The 24,460-nt window shown below is 47.5% G+C and overlaps 1 protein-coding gene across 1 annotated transcript in view; it reads left to right on the plus strand.

The window, feature by feature from the left end:
- The window catches only part of Ptgs1 (prostaglandin-endoperoxide synthase 1), a 20,964-nt gene extending 2,083 nt beyond the window's left edge, over positions 1–18,881 (plus strand). Inside the window, exons 3-11 of the mRNA XM_004641498.2 lie at positions 4,910–5,026; positions 5,400–5,540; positions 5,740–5,883; positions 7,683–7,864; positions 7,980–8,063; positions 9,936–10,182; positions 12,327–12,613; positions 16,487–16,634; positions 17,804–18,881. Coding sequence (XP_004641555.1) covers positions 4,910–5,026; positions 5,400–5,540; positions 5,740–5,883; positions 7,683–7,864; positions 7,980–8,063; positions 9,936–10,182; positions 12,327–12,613; positions 16,487–16,634; positions 17,804–18,159 — 1,706 coding nt within the window. The 3' untranslated portion in view covers positions 18,160–18,881. The remainder of the gene's footprint in view (positions 1–4,909; positions 5,027–5,399; positions 5,541–5,739; positions 5,884–7,682; positions 7,865–7,979; positions 8,064–9,935; positions 10,183–12,326; positions 12,614–16,486; positions 16,635–17,803) is intronic.
- Positions 18,882–24,460: the final 5,579 nt, after the last annotated feature.

Genomic DNA, 24,460 nt, shown 5'->3' on the forward strand with positions numbered 1-24,460 from the left:
TTTTCATTCCTGAGGGCTTACTTTACATCACTCTTTGGCTGGAACCTGAAGACAGAGCCAGGAGGAGCTTGCAGTATGATGAAGGAGGCAATGGTGCCTACAGGCTGTCATGGGGGAGTTAGAGCCAGGGCTGAGTGCAGGACCCAGGAGCAGAGCCACTGCCCCTCAGTGTGAGGACCTGAGGGAGCCTTGTTTGGAGGTGATGACATTTGGGCTGGGCCTTGAAGGAGGTAACAAGTGGGGCAAACTGAGGCTTTACAGTGAAACAGCTCTACCAGGGTCTTTTGGGTAGGAGGCATCTGTGTGAGCTGAGGTGCAAAGACCTAAACAGGGAGAGGAGGTCTGAGCATAGGAGCAGTAGACAAGAGGCCGGGGCTGGAAGGCAGAGCTGCCGAGTGCACTATGGGAAGCGGACTCAAGCTGAGGGCCATGGAGAGCAGAGAGAGGAGGCTGACTGGAGTGGGATCCTCGGTGTGCAAATGAGTCCGGAGGATTCTGCAGGGATCAAGGAGACACTGGGGGACAAGACAAGTGCGATGCAGGGACAGAAGTTCTGCCAGTAAACTGAGGCCCAAGGAAGCCAAAAGCTGTGCTTTGCCCTCAAGAAGAATCCAGGGAGGCCAGAAGATGACAGGGCTGCAGACTTACCTAAGGGGCAGGAGGGGAGGGAAGGAGGATCTGGAGGAGGAGGATCTGGAGTCCAACTAGGGGCAAACCTGTGCCAGATCTGTGATGCTCAAATTCACCCTCTCAGGCACCTGGATCTGGCCTGGCACACTCTGCCCAGGTAGGGAGAGGGCATGACCTGGCTACCCAAACTGCATGCCAGGCAGAAGCGCCTGAGGCCAGCGAACCCTGGCGCATGGGGTGAGAACCAGCCTATGCCAAGGCCTCTCTCTGCTGCTGCCTGCTACTTCCTATCTCCAGCACCAGCTGGGCCTGCGGACTGGGAGGAAGCTTCCTTTCCAGCTGGGTTTCTGCTGCGGCTGGGCGTCCTGGCGCCTGGCTGAAGCTGCCGATAGCTAGTGTAGGGGCTGGGGGCCGAGGCCTAGAGCTGCTTAGGGGCCCTCTTTCCGCCATTGACTGCCAGGTCCCTGGGACTTCTGTAAATATTATTCCTAGGAGATTTGGGTGCAGCCTCACTGCTTACTGCCCGCCGCCTCCACATCCTGGAGCACTTGGTGTTCCCTGGATGTGCCAGTCCCCTAGTCATGCTCTGCCTGGAGCCCTGAGCCTCAACTCTTGGGCTAGAGGACATTTCCTTGCCAAAATTCTTGGAAAGTTTCTGGAGTCAGGCGGTCCTGGATGGGTGTCATTTGCAGGAACATGGATGAGCTGCGTGGCTTTCAGATCTTGTGTCTCGGACAGTGTGGGTGGGCTGATCCTGCCTGCCTTGGGGCCTCAAGCAGAGGGTGAGAGCAAGCTATATAGGTCTCTGCTGGAGGGCAGTGTAATCACAAGGGATAGATTGGCCCCTCTAGAATGGAGAAAAGGGACAGGAGGGTAGCTGCAAGGCCTCCTTGGAGCCACATGCTCCATCCCCTCAGTGGGGTATCCCTGTACAAGAAAGGCCCTGAGAGCGAGGGACTCGCCCGAGGATACAGTCAGTGATGGCAGCCCCTGTCTGATTCATCTTCCTTGCATACATGCTCAGGGCCTGGCCTGTGCCAGGTGTGGGCCACTCAAGATGAGTTAGATCCAGGGCCGGCACCTCCCATTTTCTTTCTCTATGGTTCATTATACTGTCAGGGATGACAGGTGGTCTCAGTTCAGGGTTCTCCACTGAGCACAGAGCTGGGCTTCTGTGAAGCATGCAGGCTTCAGGTTAGACTAGTGGAAGGGCTTCTTGTACAAATAGATCCCAGGGATCTGGCTGTGGCACCAGAGGTGATCCCAGGGGTCCTGATTTCATTCATTCAGCATTTTTAAGGTCACTGTGAATCTGCATCTCCAGTGACAGGTTTGTGGATCAAAGTCACTCTCCTTTCTCATCTTTTCCCTAAATCCAGTCCTGAGCACTTCTAGGAGGAAGAGAAGGGGATTTAAGATTTAGTGTTACAGGGGCCGGGGAGATGGCTCAGTAGAATAAGCGCTTGCCTGGCAAGCGCAAGGGTCTGAGTTCAATCCCCAGTTCCGCCAAAAAAAAAAAAAAAAAAAAAAAAAAGATTTAGTGTTACAGCTTCCAGACACTGGTGCTGGGACAAGGCTGCTCCTTTCTCTGGGCCTCAGGGTCCTCATTGTGCAGCGGGACGCCCAGGCGCCCACCTGTCCTCAGGAGAGCTGGCAGGATAAGTGGGTAGTGGGGCCATGAGGCTGCATCTTGCTTGGTTCCAGCTCTGGCTTCTCTAGCCTGCCTGAAACCTGACCAGCCATGGTCACGCAACACCCAGTCTCCACCCACCTGACACTCTGGGGCTCTGGTGGCAGCTGTTGTCTCTGCCAAGGAGGACTTTTCCTGCCCTGGGGCAGTTGGTGTTTATGGAAAAAGGAGGGTGGCAGTGGTAATGGTGGTGGTGATGGTGATGGTGGTGGTGGTAGGAGAGCTGGCAGAGACTCCAGGGACAGGGCCTTTCTTTGCTGGGTGAGTGTGGCATGGACAGCCAGGCGGCCTCTAGTCCCGGACTCCTCCATCAGCTGGAGCAGAACCAGGGAGCATGCAGTGAAGAAGAAGCCGTCTCCGGCCAGCCAGGTGGGGGAGTGGTCAGTCTTCTCCCGTCATTCTGGTAATTCCACAGAAGTGTGCTCAGCCCTGGCTACCATGGGGCCTCTGTGACTGTCTGGGCCTCCCTAGGAACCGGGCCGATCCCAGACTGTGTAGGGAGGAGGATGTTGAGCAGCAGGCGCCCTTCTTTTGGACGCTTGCTGCGGAGGTAGACTAGGAGGAGGGGGCGTGGCAGGGGCTGGAATGGGAGGTCCTGGAGGGCGGGGCCAGGTGGGTGGGGAGCAGCAAAGCCTGGGAAAGATGGAGAAGCCCTTGGTCTTTGGGGTCGAGCTTCAGGGACCCCCTGAGGTCCCTGCTGCTGTAGACATGGGGAACTGGAGCTCAGAGGCCTGGGTCATCTCTGGGCTTGAAGAGGGACAGCAGCTAAGTCGTGGGGAGCTCCAGAGACTGCTGGTAGGTGAATCTCAGATGATCAGTGAGGAGGGTCCCAGCAGGGGGAGGGGCAGCCCCTGAGCCAGCAGGCAGGGCTGGCAAGTGCCGATCCGTTGGCCTCTCTGGGCTTGCGGCTCTGGCAGGGGAAGGCCGAGGTCCTGCCAGGCCCCTTCCTTGGGTCCTGCTTGCCAGGTCTGCCTGCAGCAGCCCGATAAGGCTTTTTTCTCCATTGTTCTTTCCTGGCCCCTCCTCCTGCTGCGGCCACATGGATGTCATTGTCCGGCTGGGGGAGATGCAAAAGCCCTTAACCAGGGCTTAAGCAAAATCGATTTGCATGATTTTGCGCACATTTTTTTTTTTCTGTGTGGGTGGAAGCCTTCTCTTGGGGGGAGCAGGGCACAGCTGCTGGGTCCAGGCCCCCAGCTGTGCAGTGGGAGTGCTGAGACCAGAGGGACCAGGCCTTCCTCAGAATCGAGACTTCTGAGACCTCTGAGCGACTGAACACTTCACCCCACGCAGCTCCCACCTTTCCCTACCCTCCTGGCCCCCGGTAATCAGTTACACAGAGAGTTGGCCCTGAGCCCAGAGCAGGAAGTATGTTTGCAGGCCGAATTCTGGCATTGGTGGTGGAAACCTCCTGCTGGGAGCCAGGAGTTCTGGGCCTGCCTGGCCCTGTTCTGTGTTCTTGGCCAAATGTCGACTTCACCAAGAGCCTCAGTTTCCCTTGCTGAACGGGGAGGTGAGCTCTTCCTGGTGTGGGGTGGGAGGGAGACTGCAAGAGCCTAAGTAGTAACTGCTGCTGAAGAGACCTTAGTGCAGTGCACATTGATTGAGGGTGGTCAGCGGGATCTGGGTTAGACACAAGGAAGGACTTCCTTAGGGGGTTTCCCCGAAAGGCAGAGGGTGGGTGCAGGACTTCAGTTACTGTCTCAGGAGATTTCCCAGCCCCGTCTCTCCTGTTCCTTTGGTTCATGACCTTCCTTAGCATCCTGGAGCCTAGACTCCACTGCAACTTGGGCTGATTCTGGCTCTCTCAGGAATAGAGGCCAATGTTCCTGAGGCCTTGCAAGTCCCCTCTCTCCATAGCCCTTGCTCTGGACCCAAGGTTCTGGAAAACTTCCTTTCTTGGTTGTTAAGCCTGTTTGGGTGGTGGGAAAGGGAAGGATGACCATTGGGCTGGTATGAGGATTTTCTGGTGACCTATCTGGCATTCCCTTTTTCCTGGCCTCAGTTTTTCTACCTGCAAAGTGGGCATTCTGATACCTGCTCTTCCTTTCCTCCTGTGAAAATGGAGAGGTAGTGGCAGAACTCATTTTTCCTAATTTCCAGGTGCTCAGAACTTGGGGACCAGTCTGGGAGAAACCCCATCCCCATCTTTGTGCCCTTCCTGAGCCCTGGAAACCCTTGACCTCGACCCTCGCTGCTGGGCTCCGAGTAGGCAGGAAGTGAACCCTCCAGAAGCCTGTGGCTGCTGTATCTTAACAGCTGCTTCCTAGCCTTGGTGTTACAGTGCAGGGTCTAGACTTTTCCTTTGTCTTCACTTGGTGGCAGCAGAATAGGAAGGTGGACTTCCCCTGGGGGCCCAGGGTGGACTAGGAAGAGGTCCAGGGAGAGATCTAGAGCAGAGCTTAGAGATAGCAGGGTGGGGGCTTCATGTTCAGGGCTTGGGAATGGGCAGAGGGTAGCCTTGGGGGACATCCGGTGATTTAAGTAGAGCTGTCACTCGAATCCCCACCTCTGGTGCCTTCCTCCCCTTCAGGGCTGATGGGTAGGAACCCCTTCCCACAGTCTCTGATGCCTGTTTCTCATCCACAGTGAACCCCTGCTGCTACTTTCCGTGTCAGAACCAGGGCATCTGTGTCCGCTTTGGCCTTGACCGTTACCAGTGTGACTGCACCCGCACGGGCTACACCGGCCCCAACTGCACCGTCCGTGAGCCAGGATTCCACCCCCCACCCCCCATGCTCCCCTGGATCTTCCTCCCAGGCCCCACTTCTGGCCTTTGTCCCTGGCCATGGCTCCCTGCTCCCTCAGGGCCCTGAGCCTTCCCTCCCCCACCTGGCTCCCCGGGAACACTTGCTCCTGGGCCACCCGCACCCCTTGGCTCTGGGCTCTGTGGGAATGAATTCACCACACTCCCTGGCCCCTGTCCTCAGTTCTGGCCTGGCTCTGTCATGTGCCACTAATTTCAAGGCCTCCAGGTACCTCGATGCTCCTACTTGTCCTGCATCCTCAGTTCCCTCTTCTTTGGCTACTTGGGTCCTGCTGGGAGGACCCATCTGAGTGGCTCCCACTGCCCCTGCAGCTGAGCTCTGGACCTGGCTCCGGCATTCCTTGCGGCCCAGCCCTGCTTTCATTCACTTCCTGCTCACACATGGACGTTGGTTTTGGGAGTTTGTCAATTCCACCTTCATCCGGGACATGCTTATGCGCCTGGTACTGACAGGTGGGTGTGGTCCTGGGTCACTCTTATTTGGGGAACCAGAAGTCTGGCCTGTTCTTGGCATTCTTGGTGTCAGACAAAGACACAGGATGGAGAGCCTTTGAGACACCAGATGAAACGAGTCCCAGCCCAGGATGGGGCAGGGAAGGGGGTAGCTCTGGGGAGGGGACAGCCTTGTCACCATCATTTTTGCTCTCTACAGTGCGGTCCAACCTCATCCCCAGCCCCCCCACCTACAATTTAGCACATGACTACATCAGCTGGGAGTCTTTTTCCAATGTCAGCTATTACACTCGAATTCTGCCCTCTGTGCCCAAAGACTGCCCCAAACCCATGGGCACCAAAGGTAAGGGGGACAGGGAAGGAGCTGGGCCACAGTAGGTGCTCAGATCTCTTTTGGGGAAAAAGCAGGCAGAAGAGCATTCAGTGAGCCATTTTACAGATGGGTGGACTAAGGCCAGATAGTTGACATGATCAGAATCACGGATAAGGATGGGAAAGGGCAGAAAAAGTCTCACCTGAAGTCACCCAGAAAGAGGCAGAGATTAACTAATATTTTCATATTTCCAGGGTACCTTTGTACTGGTGAGGGGGTTCTGCTGGGGTGAAAAGGACTTCCAGGTTGAAATGTAGGAAGGAAGCAACAATGTGCTGTGTGTTAGGTCCTGACTTTATGTTTGGTTCTTTGGTAATGTAAACAGCTGTTGCCAGGATAGGGCACAAGGAGGGTTTGCTTCAGCTGCCCAAGACCCAGTTGAACTCATTGGTAGAGGTCTTTCTCCTGAGCCCTCCTTCCCACTCCACCTCGAACTTTCCAGAAACTTGGGGGTTACACAGCTCAGAGCTATCAGTTCAGCTTTAAGGACAGCAGATGACAAGAGAGGCCCAACAATCTACCACTGCTGTAACTTCAGCTCTCGATACACGGTATCGCTGTTGAACACCAGCGCTTCGCAGTCCTGCGCTTGCCCTGTTGCAGGTTTTGAGGCTTGTGCACGCTGTGTAGATTGCTGTCCTTGCTTGGGTCTGCAGGGCACTGCTCTGCTGGCTTTCACTGAGGTGGTTTGCTGCTATTCCCAGAGCACGACCAACTCTTCCAGGACAGCTGAGTCTCATCAACACTGCTGGCATCGATTCTTGCCTGATGTCAATGAGTGGCGATTCCAAAATGTGAGCTATACACTGCTCCTTTTTATTTTAATTTCTATGAGTGCCTTTTAGGGTGCTTCATATTGCCTCCTGCCAGAGAAATGCGGTTGGCCATCTCAATGCAGAGTTGCCATTAATTTTGAACCTTTAGCATTGGGCCTTCCCTGAGGTATGGTGAAAGGATGCCTCATCAGAACACAATAAAATCTCATTGTGCCTTTCTGTTAAGGGCTTGGGTGCCAGGTCACCTGATTTTGACATAATTAGGGAAGACCTCTCAATATTTATTCTCATAATGACTGACACCTGTCATAACTTACTATCTTTAACCTAGAAACGTGTAATCAGGACCATAGGGTCTGCAAAACCTGCAACATTTCCTACCTGGATTTTTATAAAGCTCAATGACTCTTGGTTGAAACAGATTGGACCTCACCAGTTCTCTGCAATGCTTATATAATTTCATATAATTATCAAACCCACTGTATAAAATAAGTATCATCATTAGCCTATTTTACAACATGAAGAAATTGAGCCTCAGAGAGATCAAATGATTTGTCCCTTTTTATAAAACTAGCCAAAGACATGGCCATTTGCAAACACAGCCTACCTTGCCTCAGGCCATGGAGTCCAAGATTTTTTTTTAAAAATATGTTGATGTTTTTTACTATGCAAAATTTGCAAATAGGCACAAATTTGAGGAGAAAATATAAGGAGCTATGGACCCATCTCCCAGTTTAAACATTTATCCACAAGTTGCCAATCTTATTTCACTTTAAACTTTAATTTAAAGCAAATTCCAAATATTATGCCATTACACTGATAAATAGTTTTTGGTCTTTTGGTAGCGAGGGTACAGGGCTACCTGTGGCGGGCCAGAGAGTGCTCTGGACCTCCATTCTGGGCTGACTTGTCTAATTAGCCTGGCAGTCTCCAGGGCAAGAAGGTCCAGCTTGGACCCAGGCAACCACTGCTTTTTCCTACCTACCCGACCAGGAAAGAAGCAGCTTCCAGACGCCCAGCTCCTGGGTCAGCGCTTCCTACTCAGGAGGAAATTCATCCCTGACCCCCAAGGCACGAACCTCATGTTTGCCTTCTTTGCACAACACTTCACCCACCAGTTCTTTAAGACTTCTGGCAAGATGGGGCCTGGCTTCACCAAGGCCTTGGGCCATGGGGTAAGTCCTGGAGAAGGAAGGACTCAGGACTGCTGTGGACCTAATGTGGGGATGATCCAGATCTTCACTGACTGGGAAGGACCCAGGCAAGCTGAGTGGACCTCTCTGTCCCCAGGTAGACCTTGGCCACATTTATGGAGATAATCTAGAGCGCCAGTATCACCTGCGGCTTTTTAAGGATGGGAAACTCAAGTATCAGGTAGTGCTGGACGTGGGGGTGGGCTGTGGGAAGGGGTTTCCATGGTTTCCCTGGCAAAGATTGCTGGAAGGGGGCTGGAGCATGTCCTGCAAGGGCCAGCTGTAGGGACTGCAGTTGTGGGTTGGCAGGAGAGATAATAAACCCAAATGATGTGTAGACATGGCCTCCTGTGTCCTCTGGGAAGGGACATTTGGAGCTCAATGGGAAACAGCAATTTGTTGCCTGCATTTGTTCACTTTATTCCACAATACTAATTGGATGCCATGCTATGCCTTCAGCAAGCGACTGAACAGTGATCTTGTAGTTATGAGCTCTGCCCTCAACAACCCAGAGTATTAGAGGTCACAAATATAAATACTGGGAGTTCATAGGGACTTGTTGTCTAAATCAGCACCATCCAACAGAAATATAATGTGAGCCACACGTGTAATTGAGATTTTGTAGTGGCCACATTAAAAAAGAAAAGAGAAAGACATGTAATGGATTTTAACAATATATTTTACCTGCTGCAGCGTATACAGAATACTAAATTTTGACATGTAATCAATACAAAAATTATTGCTGAAAGATCCCACAGTAAATCTTCAAAATCATATCTACATTTTATATTCATCAAACATTTCAATTTGGATGCTAAATTTTCTTTGGAGATACCAGATTTATGTTTTGATTTCATAAAATTTATAGTTGAGTAAATAGATTCTTGCACTCAAGTTGTTCCAAACACACGTAAAGATTTTGCGGTAGCTAAAGTTTCAAAATTTAAATCTAGGGCTGGGGAGAGAGCTTGGTGGTCTAAGCGCCTGCCTGACAAGCACAAGAAACCGAGTTTGATCCCCAGTACCACACACTGTGCTGGCCCTGAGACCAGAAGTTGTGGCACACGCCTGTAATCCCAGAGCTAAAGAGGCTGAGGTAGGAGGATCACTATGAGTCTGAGCTGCATAGCAAGACCTTCAACTAAGTAAATAAACATTAAAAAATTAAATCTAAATCAAGTAAAAGCTAAATAAATTAAATTCAGTTCATTCACAGTAGCTATGTTTCTAATACTTAATAATGACACGTGGTTAGTGGCTACCATGTTGGATTGTGCAAATCTAAACAAACAAAACCCAAAACAAAGTCCTCAGTGCAGTCTTTAGGGCTAAGAACTGTACTTGCCATCTGGTAGTGTGGCAGAGTACACTTAGTGAATGAGTACAACTGCAGTGTCACTAGGACACTTGAGGGGCAGCTAGGGTAGCATTAGAGTGTCCATTAGGAAGACTTCCATACCTAGTTACAAATACAGAAGTTTGCATGAAAAATGAGTCGCTTTTAAGGAGAGCCAGAGAGGGCGAGGGGTTTCCAGGAAGATGCAGCAGGAATAAAGGCTTGGAGGGAGGAACCAGCTTGGGCAACATGGAGGGAACCTAAGAATGGGACTATTTGCTGAGCCTCGAGATTGAGAATAAGAGTGATTCCAGCTGAGTATGGAAATGTCTGCATGGAGCTGTGTTAAGGGTTCCCGATTTCTTCCAAGAGCAGACAGAAGACTTGGGAGGGTTTCAAGCTTAGTGTATGCTACTAACTAGGCTTCAGTCTTTTAAAGACTGTGCTAGCTCCAGTATGCAGAATGGACTGTGTGGGGCAAGAGTGGACATGGGAGGCCTGCATAGGGACTGGAATCAGGGAAGAGGGTGGGGGTAGGGCTGCACAAGGTGACAGTAACAGAGAGGGTCAGCCAGGGACAGATTTGAGGAAAGATTCAGGAAGCAGAACAAGGTGTTCTGAAGGATGGGAAGCTGAGGCAGGAGTAGAGATGCAGGAGGATCAGCTGGAGACAGATGCAGGTGGCCAGGGCCCCACTTGCCAGGTCCCATTCCACAGGTGCTGAACGGGGAGGTGTACCCACCATCGGTGGAAGAGGCGCCTGTGTTGATGCACTATCCGCGGGGTGTCCCGCTCCAAAGCCGGATGGCTATGGGCCAAGAGGTGTTTGGGCTGCTGCCGGGGCTCATGCTGTATGCCACACTCTGGCTGCGTGAGCACAACCGTGTGTGTGACCTGCTGAAGGCGGAGCACCCCACCTGGGAGGACGAGCAGCTCTTCCAGACCACCCGCCTCATCCTCATAGGTGAGAGCTCTGAACCAGCCCTGTTCATCTGCTTTCCAGCCATGAGATCTTGAGTCAGCACCTCCATTTCTGTGAGCCTCAGCTTCCAAATCTGTGCTTTGGGCAGAAAGGTGTTTGTAAGGATTCACTGAGATAACGAGTGGTGAGGCACTTGGCACACAGTAAAAGGTTAGGAGAGGAGGGACTGTGATGGTTGATATTAGCGGGTGACTCGCAGCACATCTGATCAGCCATCCCAAGTCTCAGTGTCCCCTGCTACTGCATCCAGATGCACGCTTGATGTCCCCACTGCAAAGAGTGAAAACCCAGCTTTCTCAGTGTCCAGGAGTCTTCTCGTTTTCTGCCTTGTGTGTACTTGCCTATCTGCAGTTTGGTAGCTTCTAGGTGACTCAGGGTTAGGATATTTTTGTGTCCCCTACGGGGGCGTCTGTAACCTAAAATGTCAGACGGTTTCCTGCCTAGAAGCTTGGACCCTAACATCCCCATCCAGACCATGTTCTGTCTGAGTCACTAACAACTTCCTCTCCCCACCTCTGGGCACCACTGGGCATGGCTGGTCCCAATTATAGTGCTTAATTCACTGGAGCTTGGAAGAGGAAGGCATCAGGGATGGACTATCTTGAAGAGGGCGGAGGAGCTGGTTCTGAAGTCCCAAATATTGCAGACATCTTGACCAGAGAGGAAAAATATATAATTGGAGGCTGCCCAGCACACTGGCTGGTGACCAAGGGCAAGACTCCTTGGGCGTGGCCTATCCAGTGCTTCCTAAAACCTTTCTTTTCCTTCCTGGTACTGGATATTGAGCCTGGGAACTTGTATTAAGCGACTTCCCTAGGCTTTTAAAATTTTTAGTTTGAGACGAGGTATTGCTAAGTTGCTAAATTGCCCAGGCTGAACTTGGTATTTCTGTCTTAGCTTTCCAGAGTTCTGGGGTTATGGGTGCAGCACCAGGCCTGGCTCATGTTGAGAGTAAGATAAGAGGACCTCTGTGAAAATTAAGGTTCGGAGAGGTGAAGTGAATTCTCCAAGGCCGTACAGAAGTGGGAAACTTGAATTAGGTCTGGGTGCTACCGGAGTTTGTGCTTCTACATCTCGTTAGGAGGGGTCCTCCTTCTGGGTGGAGAGGAGGGGTGGCCAGCCTTGCTCTAGTCTCTGGTGACATGCGAGTCTAAGGGGAAGAGATCCAGCCCCTACACCTGCACTCAGCACTGTTCCTTCCGCCCAGTGTGTCAACACTGCTTATTATGCCCAGCCCTAGGGCCAACAGTTTAGATGAATGCATTGTGTACTTTATACCCCCAAATCAGTATTACTACCCTGACATGAATACAGGGCACAGCTTGTAGATAAGAAAAGGGAGGCCAATCTCAGAGAGATTGAGAAACCTGGTGTACGGTGAGCTGGCTACAAATGGTGAAGCTCAGATTTGGACCTGGGTCAGCTGATTCCAAATTCTGTGGCTCCGGGGCAATGCACTAAAGGTCAGTGCGCCAGAATGCAAGTTTCTTAATACCTTGTTGACCTATATTCATTTCGTTAGGGAATGTTCGGTTTGCTTCTTCCCCAGCTATTTGCATTTTGGCTGGTTTTTGAGGGAGCAGGAGAGAATTCTATCCATCAGAATTCTGGTATATGGACACATAAAAATGTGTCTTATTCAAATATGTCCTTATGGTCCCTCTTTGGCTGCTAGAGCAGCTATGAGCATTCTCTTTGAAACCCCCTGTGTCACTGAGGGCACCAGCAAGATGACAGCCCTTGCTAAGTCAGCCCCCCACTTTTCTGTCCTTTAAGGTATCTCCCAGTTGTTTTAGTGGGCAGCAGAAGGTGGTCACCTGGGGTCCTAGAACCAATGCTCGTACACCTCCTTTGCATGTCCTGCTTAGCTGGGTCTAAAGCTTCCTTTGGAACATGTGGAGTGGCAGTACTCTTGTCTTGGGACCCCAGATGAATCTGAACCAGAAAGTTCCATTTTCACATCCTGTTCCACAGAAGCAAAGTAGAGGTGGTGAGGTACAGTTAACAATCACCACATTAAGGGGACAAAAAGGAAGCACTTCTCACATGCCAGCCTGCTTTCTAGGTTGGGGGTCTCAGTGGATCGCTGTGCTCTGCTGATCCTTCTCCCATCCTCCCCTGGGCAGGAGAGACCATCAAGATCGTCATAGAAGAATACGTGCAGCAGCTGAGCGGCTACTTCCTGCAGCTCAAGTTTGACCCTGAACTGCTGTTCCGAGCCCAGTTCCAGTACCGTAACCGTATTGCCATGGAGTTTAACCACCTCTATCACTGGCACCCTCTCATGCCTGAGTCCTTCAAGGTGGGCTCCCAGGAGTACAGCTATGAGCAGTTCCTGTTCAACACCTCCATGCTAGTGGACTATGGAGTGGAGGCCTTGGTGGACGCCTTCTCTCGCCAGAGTGCTGGCCGGGTAAGTCTCAGGGCAGCGAGGGTGAGAGTGTGTGGGCCCTGGGATCCAGCAGAATGGGACGGAAACCCTGTCTCCACTTCCAGAAAGTGGGGGAAGTGTCCCTTCTATTGGGCATTTGTCCCTGTTCCTTGTGAATTCTATTGTTCAGTTGTTTGTTGGAAAATTCAAGGCACTTCTTCAGGTGGTGAGGATATAGTGATGCACAGCACTGATGTGGTTCTGGGGCCCTTGTCTTTTCGGTGCTTATATCTAGAGGGGGAGAAGGATTATGTGAGCATGTTAAGAACCACAATACAGAAAGGCCACTGTGCTCTTGAGCTCAGAGGGGCTTCTAGCCCAGAGATCGGGGTTGTAAGAAAGGAAATGACTGAAATTGAGCAGAAATTGGAAGGACAGACACAGAGATTTCCTGGGGCAGATGATGGCTATAGAAAGGACGGCAGAAGGCATGGTAATAGGTAGATAGTCATTGCTTATTAAATCAGAGTCTCTGTAAATGGGCTGGATTCTGTCTTCTGCAAAATTGACATGTTGAAATCTCAGTCCCCAGAACCTCAGAATGTGACTGTATTTGGAAAAAAATGTTTTAAAAAGGCAATGAAAGTTAAATGTGGAAATTTGAGCCCTAATTCATTATGACTGTCGTCCTCATAAGAAGGAGATTAAAACACAGCCTTGCGCAGAGGGAAGACTGTGTCAACACACGGACGTAACATGCCAGAGAGAGGCCTCAGGAGAAACCAACCTGGTGGGCGCTGCCAAGACAGAAGACATAATTTTTGTCATTTAAACCACTCAGATTGTAGGACTTCGTCATGGCAGCCCTGGCAAACTAGAATGTCCTCCTTTCCTGGAAGTCTAGCCACCTCCCTCTTAAATTTCTCCTGTCCACATCTGGAAGTTCCTGTCTTCTTTGCCTTAGCTCTCTGAGTCTCTTTCTTATCTTCATCCCTCTGCTTCTCTCCAGTCGTCGTCCCTAAGCCCCGTCATGAAGCTGTGATGCCGCACAGCATTAGGGCTCCATCTGGTAATTTGACTAGTGTTAGCACTTGCAGCCACCCACACAGGCCAGCTGGTTTGTGGCCTCTGTTTCCTGGGAGGCACAGCCATGAGCAGAGACAGTGGCCTTTGTGCAGGGCTCGATGGCTTCCAGAGCATTTTTGAGACATGACTGTGAAGAATAGGGAAAGGGTCCAGCTTTGTACATGGCACAAGGCAGGAGCAGAAGCATGTTGACCCTCACAATATTCAAACAAGCCCAAGAAATGATAAGACAGGACTTCCCCTGATAGTCATCATGCATGGCGGACACCCTGTGACTAACAGTGTGATAAGTGCTTTGTATGCTTTATCTCCTTCGTTTTCCCAGAACCATGTAAGGGGAATGCTCTTAACTTTGCCTATGTTTATTCAAACATAGCTCAACTCACTTTCCAGTGCCCCTGCAGTTGTTTTCTCCAGTTACCATAACAAAGTGCCAAACCCACTGGCTTAAACAACTGACATGTCAGCTGAGAGTGGTGGCACTTATGTGTATCCCCAACATTCTGGGAGACTGAGGCAGGGGGACCACATATTCCCCCTGAGCCCAGGCAACTTAGTGATTTAATAAGATATAATCTCAAAAACAAAAAACCATAAAACCTACACATGTTAAAAATGGCTGGGGACATAGCTCAATTTGAAGGTCCTGGGTTCAACCTCCAACACTGAAAACTCAAAACTAAACCAAACCAAAACAACAACAACAAAAATAGGAATTTATTCTTTCACGGTTCTGGAGGCTGGAGGTCCAAGTCAAAGTATCCGCAGGGCCATGTTCTAGGGAAAGATCTATTCAGTGCCTTTCTCTTGGTTCCCATGGTTGCTGGCAGCCTCTGTGTTCCTTGGCTTGTAGACCCACCATGCCAATCTCTGCCTCCGTCATCACACGGTGTCCTTCCTGTTCTCCATTCTCATCTTAGAAGGACACTGTTACTGGATCAGGGCCCACTCTCATTGAGTATGACCTCACATTAACTCAGTTCCACCTATGAAGATTCAGCAGTAGCCTCCCCTTGTATCCAGGGGCATATATATGTTCCAAGACCTACAAGTGGATATCTGAAACTGCAGATAGTACTGAGCCCTACATAATTTTTTTTCTTTATGTACACATGCCTATAATGAGTCTAATGTATGAACTGGTTACAACAAGAGAGCTGTAGTTGCAACTAATTGAATATTCATGACAATGTTCTGTAATATTCTGTTACAAAGCATGTTGATGTAGCCCCACCCTTCACCCCATCTGTCTCCCCTCTCAGAACATCTTATTTTACTGTGTGCATCTGTGGGATGATGTGAGATCATCCAGTGCCTGTGTATAGGGATGAAGGTAAATGCAAGGCACAGGCATGTGATGCAGGGTGAGTTTACTACACTAGGGTTACGTGGAAATGTGATATCATGACAGTCAATTTGATAGCCAAGTCAGATGCCACCTTAAGTGGCTAATGAGCAGGTAGCTTGTATTGTATAGATGCACTGGTCAAAGAGATGATTCATACCCTTGGAAGGGAAGAGTACAACTGCACTGGATTTTATTATGATACTGAGAACATCATGCAGTTTAGAACTGATGAATTGTGTATTTCTGGAATTTTCCATTCAATGCTTTTGGATGACAGTTGACTTTGGGTAGCAGAAACTGTGCAGGCAAAATCGCCAATAAGGAGGGGACTGCTTTGTTTCCAGGTAAGGTCCTATTCACAGGAGCTGCAGTAAGACGTCAGGGCACTATGACTTATAAATGCCTGACCTCAGAGTGGTATCAGACTCTGCTTGCTTTTTAAAAAATTTATTCATTTTATTGAGAAAGAAATAGCAATGAGACAGTTTCAAAACAGATTAGTAGGGCAGTTACAAGAATTAATACACTGCATGTTGTTGTCTTTATAGCAGTTATTCAGAGTACAAGATACAGACATGATATCTTGTCTAAACACTTTTGGTATAAATCTTTCTTCACATTGAATGAAGAGAAAGTAGCTGTACATCTATCCTGTTTTGGAGATATATATATATATATATATTTTTTTTTTTTCCCCCCCCCACTACAAAATGGTCCTTCATTTTTATCCCCCTTTTTTGTTTAGTTTTGTCAGAGATGGGTGTTCCATTGCCATTCAAACACTGTAGGTGCATGAATTCAGCAAAATAATTCAATGTAGTCCAGTAGCCCATAATAGTAGTGGGTTATCCATGTGACTGGCAATGTCAGAAGTTGTTGACTTGAGCCTTTTACACTCAGCATGGATTTACTTTTTATACCTTGTGCTTATACTTTTCTACTGGATGGTTAAGACCAAGATAATCTGCTTGCTTTTGTCAACCTTCCAAGTTGTATGACTTTATTTAACTATGCTTTTATTTATCCCTGCCCATTATACTTCCACTGAACTGTTAGCACTGCCTGAGGAACAGAACTTTCTTTATCCCATCACTCCTTCACTGGTATGAATCAGAAGTGTTTTCTGGGGCCGCCTTTGTCTTATCAAGTTACCTGTGCTTTGAGCCTTATTTTTTTCTCCCTTCCAAGGAATTATACCACTTGTTCGTGTGACTCAAAGAGCTGGCAAGCTCTGTAACTTTTGAGTCACTGTGTTGATCCTCCTGGCACAATACATACTTCAGTACTGCAGAAGCTGAGGCTCCCTGGGGTCTGAGGGAGAGCATGATTTGGCAAGGCCTAGAACCAGCCGGCCTGGTCATGGCATTTTCTCTCTCCAGGCAGGGAAGACTCATGACTTGATGTTCTTTACAGCACCACGCAAATTTCCACCATAATCTATCCTGGCTCTCATATCAACAGTCACACTTATCTCTTGGCAGATCGGTGGCGGTAGGAACATAGACCACCATGTTCTGCACGTGGCAGTGGAGGTCATCAAGGAGGGTCGAGAGATGCGGCTGCAGCCGTTCAATGAGTACCGCAAGAGATTTGGCATGAAGCCCTACACCTCTTTCCTCGAACTCACTGGTGAGCAGCCGATTCCTGGACAGACTTCCTGTCCTTAAGGGCCATGCAGGACAGTGAAAGGGACATGAAGCAAACACAATAGGACAATACAGTGGCCAGCTCTGACTGTGTGAATTGTAAGAAGTAGTGAGTATGGCAGATATCCCTGCTTAGGGAGGAAAAGAACTTTTCAGCTAGGCTTGAGGGATAGATAGGAATGTTCCTGGAGAAGAGAAGGAACAAAAGAAGCAGACAGGCATAGAGGTTAGCAAGTAGGTGTCCACTTAGAAGAACAGTCATAGGTGTGGCTAGGGCCAGAGGCTTATGTTTGGCCGTGGGGCTGGTTAGGGAGGGTTCACGCCAAACTGTGAAGTCTTGGGTTCTATGTAAAGATTTTGAGCATTAGCCTGTGTAGTAGTTTTTAAATAACCATTTATGGACCAGCTGCATAATTTGAAAGCTAATTAAAATATCAAATCTAGCTGGGCGTATACTGAATGGGTAGCATGTAGTTATCATATACAAGGCCCTAGTTTCAATCCCCTCAATCAAAATGTTGGTCAGCCAAGTTGGGAACACTTGTCACAGATAATCAGGACCTGCTGGAACAACTGTGACATGACACCTCTACAGTGTTCTAGGGAGGGTGGTTTTGAAGAAAGAGGTAGGAAACCTCCATGTCTGTCTCCCCTTGGTCACTGTCTGCATACCTGTGGGTCTCCTAGACTGGAGCAGAGCCTGGGATCAGTGACAAGTTCCCTGTGATCCTAGACCAGTAATTGTTGTCACTAATTAATCTCCAAGACAATGGTCCAGCAGGGCAGAAAGAAGATTGTTACTGATGTCTGTCTGGACATGGACACATTATATTATATCCTTGTTGTTAGTATAACAAAAGGGTTTGGACCAAGGGAAGACCCTGAAATTCAGGTATGAAGGAAGCAAGCTAGGCAACATTCTTCCTGTTGTAATGACCAAAGATTTAGTGCCCACAGAGATGGGGTGAGTTGTTTGGTAGCAGTTTTAGGCCCCTGTAATCTTTCTTCCCTAGACTTAGACTAGGTCAAGGGCCAGTTGGTGCTTTCTCCCTATTTCCCTAGATCTGTTATTTCTAGAAATAAAGGCAGGTATAGAAGATTCCCTCTTCAGATTTACCTTATGGCTCTGACTGTAGCTTCTTCCTCTTGCAGGGGACAAGGAGATGGCAGCTGAGTTAGACGAGTTATATGGAGACATCGATGCCTTAGAGTTCTACCCGGGATTGCTTCTTGAAAAATGCCTACCGAACTCCATCTTTGGAGAGAGTATGATCGAGATGGGGGCCCCCTTTTCCCTCAAGGGGCTCCTGGGGAATCCCATCTGTTCTCCAGAGTACTGGAAGCCAAGCACATTTGGTGGTGAGGTGGGCTTCAACATTGTCAACACAGCCACACTGCAGAAGCTGGTCTGTCTCAACTCCAAGACCTGTCCCTATGTTTCTTTCCGTGTGCCCAGCTCCAGTCAAGATGAGGGGTCTGCAGTAGAGCGGCCATCCACAGAACTCTGAGGGGGCAGTGAAGTGGCATTCTGGAGGGGATTCTGGCTTTCTGCTGTGGATTCCAGAATGCTGAGGCCAAGACTGATGGTCATAAGTGTTGGTTTTCTAGTTTGATACTGTGTTTGGGTTGACATTTAGAACTTTGGGGCTCACCTCTTATTTGAAAAATTAAGGGGTTTTTTTAGTCACTCTAAAATGCTGAGCTGCTTGTTAACCCTTCAGAATGGTAGGAGTGGTTGGTCCTCCCTGGGCTTTCTGGAACAGTGGTTCCTGGTTAACAAACTATAATATCAAAGTTCTGGTGGATTTGAAGTGTAGGCATTCAAAAATATACGGTTTCTGGTAAGATCTCATTTTTATTTTATATTCTAGAGTGGGTGGCTCTCCAGAATGTTGACTGATTGGTGCTTTGGAATGTTGTTTATGGTTGATGGTCCAAATCAAGGATGGTAGGTCGGTTTAGTTCTGAGCTATGTCTAATTCCCTTTCTTGTCCAAGGAGATACCTAGGGGACAGAAGATCCTAATTACCAACAAGAAAACATTGTATGAATCTGTTCATGCCCTGGGGGGTAAGGAAGTAGAGTGTTCTTGAAACCCTTGGTCTAAGATTACAGAGAGAACCATCAGGGTTTTTCCATGCCATTGGTTGGAAGCCGCCAGAGTTCTGTCCCCATGCAGGGCTTGACTTGTGGCAGCTGTCCCAAAGCTAATAAAAATACCTTTTCAAAATTGCTTGTTATGTATGTCTTTTGGTTCCATCCTTGAATGCAGAGACAACCCTGAAGTGGCCTTTCTCCTAGCAACAAGACAGGCATACTAGAATCTCAGAGTGACACTTCCTACGGGGATCTCTAGGGCCCATCCTCATGCAGATGCTTCACCGCTGATGCTCCATTTCTTCTTCTCAGGCACTGCCCTTTCCTGGCTGCTTTTTAAAAATAACCAATTCCACAGCTCTGGTGATGTAGCATTCAGTTCTCACCAGCCAGTTAGAAGAACACCCTTCCTTACAGAGACAAGGGGCTCCTGTGTAGGAGAGTACCCTGGTGCATCGACTCTACACGCTTAGTTCTCATTTAATTTTCACACCGGCAGTATGAAGTGGTGCAACCCCCATTTTAAAACTGAGGAAACTGGGCCTCAGGGTGTCAGGTGACATGTCTGCCTCAAAGGTGCCAGAGCCAGGCATGGGACCCAGCTCTGCTGAGTCCAGAGAACACATTTCTCTCTCTCTGTCTCTCTCTCTCTGTCTCTCTGTGTCTCTCTGTCTCTCTGTCTCTGTCTCTCTCTCTCTCTGTCTCTGTCTCTCTCTGTCTCTCTGTCTCTGTCTCTGTCTCTGCTCTGTCTCTGTCTCTCTGTCTCTGTCTCTGTCTCTCTGTCTCTCGCTCTGTCTCTCTCTTTCTCTCTCTCTGTCTCTCTCTGTCTCTCTCTCTCTGTCTCTCTCTCTGTCTCTCTGTCTCTGTCTCTCTCTCTCTCTCTCTCTCTCTCTCTCTCTCTCTCTCTCTCCATTTTTCTTATCTCTTTCTGACTTAGACTTCATGCTGGGCCTGCTCTTGCCTGTCTGGCTCAGAATCAAGGACACAGGGGGTGTAGCCTCCGCCTTGCATACCAGCTGCTCATTCAGTCACAGGAGTTCACTTTCCTAGGTGCTTACTCTGTGCCACTTACTGTGACGGGACTGGGAATACAGCTCTGAGTGATCAGTATAGATAAGGCTCCTACTAGGATGGAACTCACGTTCCAGTGGGGTGAGAAGAGACAGTAAATGAGAAAACGATGAAACAGGATACCTGCTGGTGAGCGTAACTTTCCTTTTCATTCAGTTTGCTTGGTCGGTCCCAACTTCACTTCTGACCAGGGTGGGAGCTGTGGGGTTTGGACATTGGCCTCCTTTTGTTCCACTCCCTTCCTGAGATTCTTTCCTCAGTCATGCAGAGTCTTGTATTCAGCAAAGAGAGAAGTGGGGTTAGAGGGGTAAAGTATGAGCTTGGGAAAAGGACTTTGTGCTTAACATTTTGGACATAGTGTTCCTTAGGAAAAACTATGGGCAAGAAACAATAGGAAAAAATTGGGACTTAGGCTGATGCTCTTTGGAGCTGGGGCTACTGCTACAAATGAGAAAAATCTTTGTTTCCCCCTAGTTCATTAAGGGATGCTTCTACCATTCTTTGCTGGCCTTGTGGATATAGAAAATGGAATCCTTCTCTGCTGCCCGAGTTGCTTTGATGTGGAAGGTCCTTTGGGTCCTGGAAGTGGCCATATAGTGGCTGTGTCTTGTCTTTGCCAAGTATCGATTTTCCTTCTTCTCATATTCCTTACTTTGCCAATTTCCTGACCTCTCTCATTAATTCAGTTTCAATGATTCACCAAGAGTATATTCTGGACTAGAGATAGGGCCATTCCTGGGCAATTCTGTATCTTGTTCTTGATAATTGGTCACTGAGTGGCAGTCCATGGAGTCTGAGATTCCTGACTCTCTTTCATCTCTGCAGCTGGGCTCTGCAAAGGCTCTGCATGAGTTCCTGCTTCCCTGATGCCCAGGGAAGTCTGGATTATTGACCTTTTCAGGACTTTGGCTTTTCTTTCCATCCTGTGTGTTGTTGAATTACTCATGCCAGAGTTGGTGTTAATATTAATCACTGCAAGCCCAAGGAAACAGAAAGCTTCCCCAAGAAATGTAATCAAGGGAGGTGCAATAAAACTACTGTTTTGGAAAAAGCAGTCTTGGTGGGTATACAGCAGAGGCTGTGGCTGTATTCCAACCCAGGGATACTGATGGCAGAGGCCAAAGAAGGGCTGTGATGATGGTGGATTGGCTGGCTTCCCACAGGACTCCTCTCTTAAATGCAAAGTCCTTGATTGGGTGGACTTTGCTTGGCATGGACAACGTTCATCTGCATGGAAGCTTTGCAGATGGAAATGGGTCAGATTCACCAAGGAGGCGTCATCAGAGTGAAGGGCCTTAATGTGTTTATACTTTGTTTTCTTTAATACTTTTTTTTTTTCATGTTTTTAGTACAAGGTCTACAGGGTCTACAGGGTCTCACTACATAGATTGGACTCCTAGTGATCCTCCTGTTTTCAGCCTCCCAAGTGCTGAGATTATAGGTGCACACTAAAATGCCCAGTCTGCTTATACTTTGACCAGACATTCTTGGAGTTTTTCTTTGGCAGATATGGTGGTTAGTTTTATGTGTCAATTTAGCTAAGTGAGAGGGCCCACTTATTCAATAAAGCACTAATTTAAGTGTAGCCATGAAGGTATTTTGTAGATGTGGTTAATATCTACCATTGGCTGACTTTAAAGTACCCTGGGAAAATTAGATAGTCTTATCTAAACCATTGAAAGACCTTCAGAATAAAAACAGATTTTCTGGAAAATGAGAAATTCTTCACAATTGCAGTATCAGCTTCTCCTGAGTGTCTAGCCTGCCACCCTGACCTATGGGTTTCAGGTTTGCCAACCCTAGAAATGATGTGAGCCAATTCCTGTTGTCTGTCTATCTATCTATCTATCTATCTATCTATCTATCTATCTATCTATCTATCATCTATCTATGCTCATGTATGTGTGTTCCTCCCCTTGTAGTATATATAATGTATACACACTTATACTCTATTGCTTGTTTCTTTGGAGAACTCTGACCAATATTGAATTTTCTTTAGCCCTTTTAAGTAGGAAGAGGTTTATTACAGGACATTTTGTAACTCATGGAGCCATTGAGAGGCCCAGAAAATTAGGCTTGAAGGCTATGTGCCCAGGAGTAGTGGCCACTTGTCACATGAAGATACCTCTACTACAGCTATTCATTGCAGGTATCTCAAATTGTACCTTTGCTGCCAAAACCCTGCTCCGGCTGCTCTCCCCACCAACTCACAGCTGCCATAGCTAATTGCCAGAAAATGAATTCTACATGGTATCTACTTCTCATTTTCTTGTACTTAAATTTATGTTTATTTTGTATTTGATTGGTGGAGTTTGGCTCATGTGTCAGTCCTCCCACTCCAAGAGAGGGTGTAAAGTGAATTTCCTGGCATGAGTCTTAGAAAGGGGGAGCTCGTAATGTGGAAATTCCCTGTACATAGCAAAGGTGTCCAAAGGGGCTTGGAAACATGAGAACTCTACCTCAGTAGGTCTGAGTTTTCTGGTTCTGCTTTGCTTCTGGGAGTCCTGTCTTTAGGATACTACAAAGACCTTCAAAGTGGCACCACTTTTGGCCTGGTAGCAGCTCAATATAGTTGCAGAAATAGAGCATAGGAAATGAAATTATACTAATATAAACAGCAGAGAAGCAGAGTCCGTAAAGTATACATAGTCCATCAGTTAATGATGTTTGAGGAAATGAGTATCAAAGATGTTACAATGCTCTACAACTTACCTTTTTGCTTGACCATGTGTTTCCTATAAAAATAGTTAAAACAGCTATGTGTAAATGATAGTAAGAAAACCCAAAATTTAAAAGATATTTTTATTAAGCAGTTTTCAAAGAACTACAGCAAAGCACTTTCCTCACTAGCTTCTCATTGCCAGTTATTCTTGTTTCATTGTGCAATGGGGCATAATGTTGGGTTACCACAACCCATCCCATAGTTTTCTACTTCAAATTTAGCATAAATAGTATCTGGCTGTGCATCTCAGTATCTGGGCCTGAGGGCTGTAGGAAGCAATCTTCATGTTTATCCTCTTGGTGTGATTCATGCATGGCAAGGTGCATACACATGTGCAAAACCATCAAACTGGGATTTGTACCCACACAGTGCTCTATCTAACAGGTCTTGCATGTGTTTACCTGGGCATCATAGGGTGTAAAATCTACCTACACCAATCATTATTTGAGGATATTCTATAACTCATAGAGCCATTGAAAGGGCCAAAGAATTAAGCGTGAAAGTTATGTGCCTAGGAGTAGTGTCCTGTGAAGAAACAATGTGCTACTGTAAACATGTTTTACTGTAGCAAGTAGGTCTAATGGACTGTTAGTGTGACTCACAGAAGCTGCTTCTTGGGAAAGCAGAAACTTATCTATGTATTTAACCTCTTGGCATGAAAACAGCAAGGTGTGTACCTGAGATCCAAAGCAGCAAAAGGTGAATTTTATCCATGAAATGCTCATTGTTAAATTTCTGTGCATTTAAGATTTTTTTTAAAAAAAGTTTTCTTTTGACTTTTCTGGTAGAAGTAATCCAATTCCGTACAGTGGCACATGAAAAACCAGATTTTCAAGTTTAGGAGGTTGAAAGTGAATCATCAGATCCTTCATGTGTGGATGAGGAAGATAATGACTTTGACATTGGCCATGTGGGTCAAAGTTCCTGTAATAGTGAAATGGAGCAAGAATCAACTGATGCAGATACAGGGAATACAACTCTCCTTGATTCAGATGATGAAGAAAACAACCATTTGAATGTGTATTTGACTAGTAGAAATACTGCAAAATGGTCATGCAACCAAATGGAATGATCCAATGTCAGAAGTAGGTCTAAAAATATACTGAGGTGAAGCCTATTAGATGGAACGCCAGCACTGCCATTCAGTGTCAGAAGTTGTTTGTAACAGATGAGATGCTACAAGATGTTGTAAAATATTCAAATGCTAGAACACAAGTAAAACACTCTGTATGCACCAATAGCCATACTCAAAAAAGTATTTATTATGACACCTCACTAGCTGAACTTAAAGCATTCAGAGGTCTGCTGTACTTAGCAGGGCTTTCTCATGGCAATTGCAGGAATGTAAAAGACTTATGGAAAAGTGATGACTGTGGGCTTGGTTATTGTAGAATAATAATGACACTCAGGAGATTTGGTTTCCTTCAAAATTGCCTGAGGTTTAATGATAATACCATTCACCAAGAAAGAAAAAGAACTGATAATCTGGCTGCTAACTGCTCTTGGTTTGAAAGATTTGTGGTAATTGTGAGGCAATTTGCACACCATCTGACTACATGACTACTGAACATTTTTCAGCATTTCACAGTCACTGTAGCTTCAGGAAGTGCATTCTCCAAAAACCCTTCAAAGTATGACATAAATATGTATGTCTTTGTGGATGTGATGACTTACTATGCTTTGAATTTAGAAATTTATCCCAGCTTTCAGCCACTAGGTCCTTATTCATCCAGTAATAAACCAAATGTTATTGTGAACAGACTTGTTGCTTCTATCTCCCAAACTAACTGGAATGTGGCATTTGATAATTGGTTTCTAGTTGATGTTACATTTGCCAACAGAGCACAAGTTGACCAATATAGGAATTATACACAAGAACAAAGCAGAAATTCCAAGTGAAATGTTGCAGTTTTGAAACA

Source organism: Octodon degus, unplaced genomic scaffold (assembly GCF_000260255.1).
Source record: "Octodon degus isolate 3935 unplaced genomic scaffold, OctDeg1.0 scaffold00137, whole genome shotgun sequence".
Classification (NCBI taxonomy): domain Eukaryota; kingdom Metazoa; phylum Chordata; class Mammalia; order Rodentia; family Octodontidae; genus Octodon; species Octodon degus.